The sequence below is a fragment of the Camelus ferus genome, chromosome 2, assembly GCF_009834535.1.
Source record: "Camelus ferus isolate YT-003-E chromosome 2, BCGSAC_Cfer_1.0, whole genome shotgun sequence".
In the NCBI taxonomy this organism is placed as follows: domain Eukaryota; kingdom Metazoa; phylum Chordata; class Mammalia; order Artiodactyla; family Camelidae; genus Camelus; species Camelus ferus.
The window spans coordinates 27,183,272-27,193,910 of record NC_045697.1 but is presented as its reverse complement, the minus strand read 5'-3'; the positions used below and the strand labels follow the sequence as shown (position 1 = coordinate 27,193,910).

Genomic DNA, 10,639 nt, shown 5'->3' with positions numbered 1-10,639 from the left:
AAGCAGAAAGTTGTACTGAAGGTTTACCCTGATAATAACTTACTCTGATTTTCTGCATGACTTCGAGGTATGACATAACAGAGTCATGAGGCCTAAAAACACCCAGCCTTACTGGCAGTTTGCTTTATAAACTAGGCATTCGTATTGCCTTATTTGTAGAGATAGAGCTAAACAATTTTAGTGCATCTCTCTGTTAGGTTTATTTACTTATTTATTTTTTAATTGAAGTATAGTTGATTTTCAGTGTTGTGTTAGTTTCTGGTGTACAGCATAGTGATTCAGTTGTACACATATATATATTCTTTTCTGTATTCTTTTTCATTATAAGTTATTACAAAATATTAAATATAGTTTCCCATAGTCCTATACAACAGGACCTTGTTTATCTATTTTATATATAGTAGTATCTGCTAATTCTAAACTCCTAGTTTATCCCTCCCTAACCTCTCCCCCTGTGGTAACCATAAGTTTGTTTTCTACGTCTGTGAGTCTCTTTCTGTTTTGTAAATAAGTTCATTTGTATCAATTTTTTTTAGATTCCATAAATAAGTGGTATCATATGGTATTTATCTCTCTCTGTCTGACTTACTTCACTTAGTATGATAATCTTTAGGTCCATCCACATGGCTGCAAATGGTATTATTTCATTCTTTTTTATGGCTGAGTAGTATTCTATTGTATAAATGTTCCACATCTTCTTTATCCATTCATCTGTCATTTAGGACATTTAGGTTGCTTCCACTGCTGTTAGATTTAACGGGTAAGTTGGAGGGGGTCTGATATTATTGCTGATCACTTGCCTGTTTGCTGTTAGATTCATTCTCTGCCCTCTCCCTGCTCTGCTCTGTATTGTAGGGGCCTACATTTCTCAGGCTCCCTGGTGGACTGGTTTCTTGATAGGTTCAGCAACAGGGAGGCAAGAAAGAAAGCTTTGGGGCGAAGAGGAGGAGAGAAGCCGTAGCATTCCTCTGTGCGCATCCGTCTCATTCTTCTTCCTTCTTTTCCTCCTTCCTTGCCTCCCTCCGTGTCTCTCTCTGTCTCTGGTGGAGTCTCCTACGGCAGCTGTGCCTCTCCCTCCTGCCATCAGCCCCTCTCTCTGGAAAGCCCCAGCTCTGGGGCTCTGCCAGCAGCATCTCATCCTACTGACCTCCTCGTCCAGGGGATGGTGCTGACTTCCTATATCTCTCATCTCTGGGCAGTCTCACTGCCCCCTCTTTGGCTTCTCAACTCTTTTTATAAATTCATTGTATTAAATTCTCATTGTTTGAAAGACCTAAAGTGTTTTCTGTTCTCCTGAGGGGATCCTGACTGAGTCAATATTCATAGAGAAGACTAAACGTTGTGGAATTCACTTGATCTTCAGCTGAATTCTAAAGTCGTCAGACTCAGGCAGAGCCTCCTGTTTCCTGAGAACACTTCTATGCAGACAGGTAGTTATGATCTGAAGCAGAGTGTGCCTTGCCATGCATCCATGCCTTTCCCTTTCCTCCCAGCTAGACTCCATTTCCCAGTTGCACAATGGATTGCTGGTAAGTGGAATAGACAGAATTTATGTCTGGCATTTCCAGATTTGACCTATAAAAATCTTCTTTCTTCCCCTTTCTGCTGACTGAACTTCAACATTCAGGGCGACTCTGGAAGGAGATGTTGAAGGTGTCAGAGCCTCCAACTGCCTGGTCCTTGACTGTCTATGCAGCAGACCTTACATAAACCACCGCCAACTGGACTTGGGGTGAGTGGGAGACGAGTGAGAGATAAGCTTCCTTTGTGGACAGTGACCAAGATTGGGGAGTTTGTCTCTTATAACATTTAATGTTACCTTAACTAATATATAAGTGGAGAAAAGCTTTTTATTGGGGAGCGTAATGGCTAAGAATGGAGGTGGATGAGCTTGGAATCCCCACTCTGCCACTTACTAGGTGTCTGACTTTATAACTCTCTCTGAGCCTCAGGTTCCTCTGCTCTAAAATGGGAATAATAACACTACTATCCCATGGCTACGTGGTAAGGAATTACTATGTATAATATCTACATGTGTAATTCCATATGTTATTCCTATATCATACTCTGTGTAATTAGTGAGAACTCAATAACTGTTAGCCATTTTTGCTATGAGTCAATGAGAAAGAAAATTTGGTCTTAACAGTAGCTTCCCTTGCTCATGTGTATCGCACATAACTGTGAGATGCATCAATATAAGTTAAACAAAGTACCATTTCTAGACAAATGGAGCTTCATTATATAGTCAGTCCCATGGCCCCTGAACTTTCTTTCTGGTGTTGCCGCTAGGTTTTTCCACTGCAGTGGTTGGAAAATAACGTGGCTGATTCCATCTTCCTAGGGAAACTTCAGTGTGCAATTGAGAGGGTAAAAAGGAATAGGTCAAAAGGACTTTATAAACCACAGCCTCACCTGACCTCCCCAGTTAGGACTGATGGCTCTTTCCTGCGAGCCTTCCCTGCACATGTGACTTGATGACATTTGCTTGTTGCCCAGCTGGCCTCTCTGCATCAGCATAGAGGTGCGGAGGGGCAACCAGTGATTCCTGAGCCCATGGCATCCGAGTCTTTGATGTCCACCCTTCACTGTGCCTTGGCAACTGCTCTTCTCCCCTGAGGTCACTCCTTGCCTGTGGCCACTGTGTCCTCCAGCATATGTCAGCCTTCCCAGGCTGTCAGTCTGTTCCTGAAGCCCAGCACAAAGTTAAAGGGCTTCCATCAATGCCCCGTTGCTTGTTATTCCTTATCCTAGATTTTCTTGGCCTTTCCCTTGTTAGCTCTTGTGCTGCCCTAAAATCTGCATTTTGACATTCAGGCTGGTATTCTTCCTTATTACGGCATGTCCAGCACTAATCAACTGATCATTTTGAGAGCCAGTGCTTAAAAACTGTTAGCCAGCAATGGCAACAGAGAGGGCACAACAGAGGAGTGATCCTTATTTCAAAGCATCTCAACTCAAGGAGGGACGGCTGCTCTCATGGTTGCAGTAGGGATGGACCGCGGGGTCTGCTGCATTTTCCTTAGTGGTGTACTGCTCCATGTGATGCTTTGTTCATTTTTGGCTCAGAAAAGAGAGACAAATAGTGTATAATAAATCAGCACTACTCCAGGGCTGCAGTACATAAGATATGAATTTACTGGCAAAAGAGAAACCTTTAAAGAAAGTTATAAAACCTTTCTAAAATAGTAGACATAGTTTTATTATGAAACTTCGTAGAAATGACCTTTCTGTATATTTTAAATCAGTTTATTTGGGACAAGTCTTTTGTCCCAGGATGAAGGATATGTCTAAAAGGAAAGCAGACAATAGGTATATGGAAAGTCTGTTCCCTGTCATTTTTCTGGTTGGCTTTGTTCTATTTGCTCTGAAGACTGTTAGAAGGAAAATATTAGAAGCAGAAATTTTGTCAGAAGGATACCACCTATTACGGCCAGGTATGTGCAGCCTTAGTATTCACACAATTAGAGTTTTAAAGACTTAATTTTTAACCACCGTCACTAATCATTAAGCTCATTCACATTTTCTACTTTGAGCACGTCACTGAAGGTCACAGGTCATTTCTTTTTGGTCATGACTTAGTCATGTGAACTTTGGCCAAGCTTACCTATGACTTTTGTCATAAGAAAGACTTTCTCAGGGAGATAAGATGTTTTTCCTTCAGTTCATGATGGCCAAATTAGGAGTCTGAGCACATAAAATAGTATGTCCATATTTTCTTAAACAGATATATTCATGATCTACATTTTATCCATGAATTCACTGTTTATTGGATGGCTTTTTGTTTATGCACTATACCTGGTCCTCCAGGGATTTGATGAAAAGCGAGACATGGTCTCTGCCCCCAAAGAGAGTCTCTGGATGGAGATAAAATGTTTAATTTAATAACTAGACAGACTGAAATGTGAGAGCCAGCACAAGGTGTATTTGATTAAGCATCATTTGAGTGGAAGAGAGATAGCACATTTAGAGTTCTGAAAGGAAAGAGCTGACTGAAGACAAATCAGAGAAGCTTCTAAAAAGGAAAAGGAGATGAAATTGGTAGAATTTGAAGTAACCAGGGTCAGTGGAGGAAATGATGTGAGCAAAGGTTCCCAGAGATTTGTTATTTACCCTCTTGAACTTGATTTCTCTGTCAGTCCTGGAATCAGTAAATACATAAACCCCGAGTAAACAGTTTAATCATGGCAGCAGGGTGGTGGGCTCTCTGCTGTGCGCTAGACGGTTATGTGCACCAGTGATAGGTGGAGCCAGAGGCACTCACAATCAATGACAAAGCAAATAAATGAAAAATACATCAGTACATCTGAGAATTAAACATAACTCTAAGAAGACTCAAAGGGCAAGCTTGCTCTCTCTTCTTATTTTTACTGGTCCTTGAGTTTGACTGGAGTTTCCAGCACTACTGATATTTTGGGCAGGTAGTTCTTTGACGTTTGGTGCCGTCCTGTGCATTGTTGAATGCGTAACGGCTAGATGTCAGTAGCATTCCTCCCCACTTGCCAGGGGTGAGACCAAGCATGTCGGCGAGCATAGCCAAATGTCTCCTCGGGGTCAAAGATCACTCCTATGGAGAAGCACTGGCTTAGACAAATGAATGTATTAAAAAAAAAAACAAAGCCTTGGGTAGGTTTAACAAAGGATCTCATGTGCAGGGGTAGAGTGCAAGGTTAGCACAGAAAGATAGGGAAAAAAAGACATTTAAAACATTTATGCAAGGAAGTTTACTTTCATTTATTCCCCTTAGTCTCTACTTCCAGGAGAAAACATACAAAATAATATTTCTGGGCCTTGCGGCTGCGATGGCTGCCCCAGGCAGGCGTGGGGCTGCGTTCCTTCGGACCTTATTAGGGGTCTGGCAGCGGGGCCCCAATGCCGCGAGGGAGTGGGTGGCCCTGCTCCCCTCGCCCTTGGGCTGTCCGCGGAGATGCGTTTCCTGTGCCGCGGGCCCTGCTTTCTCTGGTCCCCTCCTGGCCTCAGCTTCTCACCCCTCTGGCCAGAACTCAGCCCTGGACTGCTTCCTTGGACTCTCTCAGCCCGACAGTTCGTTGACTTGTCCCGCCCCCGCCGTGTCCATACGCAAAGATGAGAAGGATCTCCTCTTGGTCCATCGCCCCGACATGCCTGAGAACCCCCGGGTCCTACGAGTGGTCCTCCTGGGTGCCCCGAACGCAGGGAAGTCAACCCTCTCCAACCAGCTGCTGGGCCGAAAAGTGTTCCCGGTCTCCAAGAAGGTGCACACCACTCGCAGCCAAGCTCTAGGGGTCATCACAGAGAAAGAGGCCCAGGTGATTCTGCTTGACACACCTGGCCTCATCAGCCCTGCTAAACAGAAAAGGCACAATCGGGAGCTCTCTTTGTTGGAAGATCCATGGAAGAGCATGGAATCTGCTGATCTGGTTGTGGTTCTTGTGGATGTCTCCGACAAGTGGACTCGGAAGCAGCTCAGTCCCCAGTTGCTCCAGTGCCTGATCCAGTTCTCCCAAGTCCCCAGCATCCTTGTTATGAACAAGATTGCCTGAAGCATAAGTCTGTTCTCCTGGAGCTCACAGCGGCCCTCACTGAAGGTGTGGTCAACGGCAAGAATCTCAAAATGAAGCAGGCCTTCCACTCACAGCCGGGCACTCATGCCCCTAGCCCAGCAGCTAAGAGCCCAAACACACAGTCTGTGGGAAACCCTCAGAGGACTGGCTGGCCCCACTTCCAGGAGATCTTCATGCTGTCAGCCCTAAGCCCGGAGGATGTCAGGACACTAAAGCAATACCTCCTGGCGCAGGCCCGGCCAGGGCCCTGGGAGTTCCACAGTGGAGTCCTTACCAGCCAGACACCTGAGGAGATCTGCACCAACATCATCCGAGAGAAGCTTCTAGAGTACCTGCCCCAGGAGGTGCCCTACAGTGTCCAGCAGAAGACAGTGATGTGGGATGAAGGGCCAAATGGGGAGCTGGTGATAGAGCAGAAGCTTCTGGTGCCCAAAGAATCTCATGTGAGGATCCTGATCGGTCCAAAGGGACACCTGATCTCCCAGATCGCACAGGAGGTGGGCCGCAACCTCATGGACATCTTCTTCTGTGAAGTTCAGCTCCGCCTAGCTGTGAAACTCCTCAAGTGACCACCCTCTGCTGTCTTTCCCAGAGCGTCCCAGCCCAAGCTGCTGGCTGGAGCCACTGACTGGAACTGCCCCTGCCCGGGGCCTGCAGGGAATAGGGAGGGGCATGGACACTGACTGGCTGACTGCTGTCTGGGCTGGCCTGGCCTTGCCAAGTCTGCACAGCCCCTGCCCAGCCATGCCTCCTGTTGGAGGAAGGAACCTACCTTAGCTCAGTTCCCAGGTAGTTCCTCTGCCTAGGGCTATGGCTACTTAGGCCTTAGAAGCTGGCCCTTTGGTGAGGGAGTGATGTGGCACTGCTTCCACCTGACGTTGGGCCCAGTGTTTCTCCCTGAGTTGCCAGTTGTTAGCAGAGAGATCTTTTTTCCTCTCCCCTCAATTCTTCCACCTTGAGGCTAGGCAAGGACTCATGTGTCTGAGTGAGATAATGCCTCCCACCTGCTCCTCCAGTCCTTGACTCCTCCCACTCCATCCATTCTCTCATTTTCTCCAGTCTTGGATGCTAATAAAATTAAAAGACAATCAAAAAAAAAAAAAAATTTCTGAAAGAGCCACCAGCTGTCTTGAGCTCTTTAAGCCAAGGCTTGGATGTTCTTGGCAGCTGACCTCTGCTGGCTGAGTGCAGGAACTTTCTGAGCCCAGTCCCGTGAAGACACTCACATTTTTCAGCGACTGATCAACTTCAGGGCAGGGTCTTGGGTGAAGCTGGTCGAGGCAGATGGCCTTTTCCCAGGGTTTACAATGCAATGGAGTGCGAGATACGGGGAGCATGTTCCGTTGACTAAGTCCCACAGAAACGACCTTCCATGTCTGGAGGCAGTGCAAGCCGAATTGCTCAGCCCTTGCTGGGCAGTGCTCTCCAGGATGGTGGAGCCAACACTGGGATCGATTCTCACTGCTATGCAGAATTACCTCATCAATACTGGCGATGGTCTCTTCTCAGTCTCTAGGGCTGTAAGCATTGGTATCCTTTTAAGTAATGCATTATCTTTTATGTACGAAAGTAGAGCATATTTTTATCTAAACATCTGGCACGAGAATTCCTTTTAGAGAGAGAGCTGACTTTTTTGGAAATAAAAAATGTGGTGAATATTTGGAATGGAGCAAGAGATGTCTAAGTTATGTAAGAAAGGCCATTACGGTTACAAATGCTTTGTGTGAAACAAGGGGATAATTCTGCTTTGCCTTTTGGAGGAGATGATGAAATGGAAGAGGAAAGGAGAAGAGAAAAAGAGAGAGGAGGAGAGATAAGCAAGCTGGCAAAAGTTATGTAATCTTCACCTTCCCTGGGACCCCCAGAATATCACAGCAAAATCTTTATCTGTTAGAGACGTATTAGGCTACAAGTCATAGAATACCAGACTCCTGGTGGCTTAAATAAGTGTGATTTTATTTAAAATCAGAGGTACGTAGTTGTTGGCATGGATTCAGCAATCGGTGACACCATCAAGGACCTAGGTACTGTCTTTATTTCTACTTTGCCATCCTTTGTCTGCTGGCTTTTGTGCTCATGCTTGCTGCATTGCGGTCTCAGGGAGCTGCTGTGGGCTCACATATTAAATCCATATCCAAGGCAGGAAGAAGGGAAGAAAGAGAAAGACTACCAATGATGGGCGTATTCTTTTTTAAGAAGGTAATATCTTTCCTAGAAACATCCCCAGCAAGTTTCTACTTACATCACATGGCCTCCCTGAACTCAAGGGGTGAAAGGACATAATTCGCTTTTTTATCTTCTTCAATGGAGGCAGGCGAGGGAGGCGGCACGGTGCGGGGTGGGCCAGCCTACCCCATCTGCTCCATCTACTGTGCTCGTAAAAGTTGGCTGTGTGCGAGCTCGTTTGGGAAATGAAAGAGGATGGTGAGTTTCGTACTGGAAGTGATCTGGTGTGAGCAGAAGCAGTTCATGGGAAAGTCAGATGTCAGAGAGCAGAGGCGACCAGGAGAATGCAGCCCTCCAGGATGAGCAGAAATCATGGTGAGAGCTTTGGGCCTACACAGGCTGTGAATCTGAAGGGCAAGGCAATCATAACAATTAGATCTCATGGCTGATGTCTGGTTTATATTAACCTCTAGTTAACCCCCAATTCCTACTAATTCTTCTCTGTTGTCTTAAAATTTGCCACAGTCCCTTCTTCTTTAACTTCACCGCTAATGTCTTCCATGCCATTCCTGAAATTTTCACCACCTTCTGCTTTTCTCCATCTAGTCCAGCCTCGTGTAGCTTGTTGGGGTCTAGCTGTTGCCGCATACCTGGAAGCTGCAAAACTGCTTTCAGGCAGAAAGAACATCAAGAATAAATGACTAGAAAATGGAATGTGTTGAATGGTGGTAAGAAATTAACAACAGAAGTAGTCGTCTTAATATGGGGGTTGAGATGTTTCCTCTTTTGCTCCTGAGAGCTCGGTTCTCCAATATAGAGGTCCTGCAGCCTCAATTCTTCAGCTCCTGCCAGAGCAGCATAGAGTCCCTTTGAATTCCCAGGCACAAAGAAGGCCCCCATTAAAATTTTGGGGGGCAAACTATTTGTAAATTTCAAATAGGTAAGTTACATCTCTCCGTGGCCAGCAACAGAAATACAATTATATTAAAACAAACTTTGAACAGTAACCATAAATAGGATATGTGTTTTAGAGTAGCATTTGATTATCTTGGGAAAATGCTTAAAATATCTTGCTAAATGAAAGAAGTGGGCTCCAAAACAGCATATATGACCTGAGATTTTTTTTTTCACATCCAGAGATAGAGGGAGAGAGGGAGGCATGGCATCATACATGCATCTTAGGCACCACGTTTAGAATTTAATCTCTAGTGAGGTGTGGCTCCATTACCATGTTTAATCCACACAATAAAGCAATCTATTAATATGTATCAAGGTTATAACTGCTTAATACTAAAACATAACAAAGTAGATACTGCCAGCAAGCAATACAACTTTAGAATTCTCCACCCTCCTTCCTATTTTAAGATATTGCTTTTGTTTTTTCTTTTAGTCTAGCTGAGTGGATATCAAACTTTAGTATACACAGGAAGCACTTTACAGACTTGTGAACATAAAACCATGGATACGGAACCTTATGAGTGATTTAAGGATAGTTCAGGGATGGTTTACATGTTTTCCCCCTTATTAGCTGACTTGAGAATTAAACCTTGAAGCACTTGCTACTTTACCTTATTTACATAAAAATAGATTCAAATGGATATAATGTATGTGAGAAGGTGTTTATTTTTGTGAATGGGATTATGAAAAAAACCTTTATTCTCATCTATATTGTCTAATTTTTCTGCATTGGAGCTTTTCTAATCATAAAAAAGTTATTTAAAAATAATAAAATGATGAAAGCTCATTGACAGTGCTCATTTGATTTTCTTCCCCCAGGAGCTTCTCAGCAGCTTGACGGTAGAGCTTGTTACAAAAGCTGCCAGGCAGATTCTAGATGCTAACCACACTCAGGGGTCAGCTCCAGGCCCCATGGATCTGAGATCTTTGATTTTAAGATGGCTATCAACAAGGGTCTTCCCACGTGGTCATTTCCAGTAGGGTGACAGAATGGGAGAATAAATCAATCCAGGTGTATTTAGGTACAAATTAATCAACTCACTAATCAAAATAGGTTACAATGCAAGATTACAAATTCTCAGAGCATCTTTGTTCTATGTCTCTCTTTCAGATTATCAGCTTTGTGATTTATTTATTTGTGTACAGTCATAGTTTTTGCTAACCACACAGTATTGTTGCAGTCACAGAGCTAAGAATTCTGAATTTCCCCATGCTTAATTGATTCTTAGGAGAGACTGCTTTATGCAATAGGAGAATTTGATATGACAAATGAGTATCGCTGCTTTTTAAAAAGCATGTAGAAACTCAACCAGTTTACCTACTGTACGCTGTTGAGCTGGTATAAAAATACATTTTGTGTGCCCAGGATTTTTTCCTGGGCTTTTAGGGTGTGGAGCCAGGATGCCCTTTCTCTGTGCTTCCAAAGTCCTTTCATCTTGGTATATACTCAGGAACTGCAGGTCATATTTTTAAAGAATAAAGAAACAGATATAAAGCATCCTCCCAAACTAAGCTTTGTTGAGCTAAGTTTCCTTTGAGGTTGAGAAATCTATTTGTCTAGTAGGACAACGAAGATCAATGGCCCATCTCGGAGCACTCCCTCCCTGGGAAATTGCTGTGATTTGCAGCCCAGCTCCTTTCTGCTCTTTAACTATGTCTCAGCCTAGACAGCTTTGAAAGTCCAGAAGCAGCCATAAAAGAACCTACAAAGGAAGTGTCCAGATGCCATGGAGAAAGGGGACAGAGTAAAAAGCAGGCCATTTATTTTTATGTCCTTCTTTGCTTTTGTTTCCCCTCCTTATCTATTCTCCCCATGAGCTGCTCTGAAATTGGGGGGATGAGAAAAAACTCATCACCTTAAAACCCATTTCCCAATGGTGGAGGGACTGAAGTTACTAATTTTTTTTTCTTTCAGCAGAAAATAAAAGCGTACAGGATAAAGGTATGGAAGAGACTGTAAAGCTAGAGAGTTTATT

At 44.1% G+C, this 10,639-nt stretch overlaps 1 protein-coding gene across 1 annotated transcript; it reads left to right on the top strand.

Moving 5' to 3' along the window:
• The first annotated feature begins 4,784 nt into the window (after window positions 1–4,784).
• On the top strand, window positions 4,785–6,628 carry LOC102517739 (GTPase Era, mitochondrial-like). Its single transcript, XM_032495668.1, is given in 2 exon segments — window positions 4,785–5,505; window positions 5,508–6,628. Coding segments are annotated over 2 exon segments (1,308 nt in total). The 5' UTR covers window positions 4,785–4,799; the 3' UTR covers window positions 6,110–6,628.
• Window positions 6,629–10,639: the final 4,011 nt, after the last annotated feature.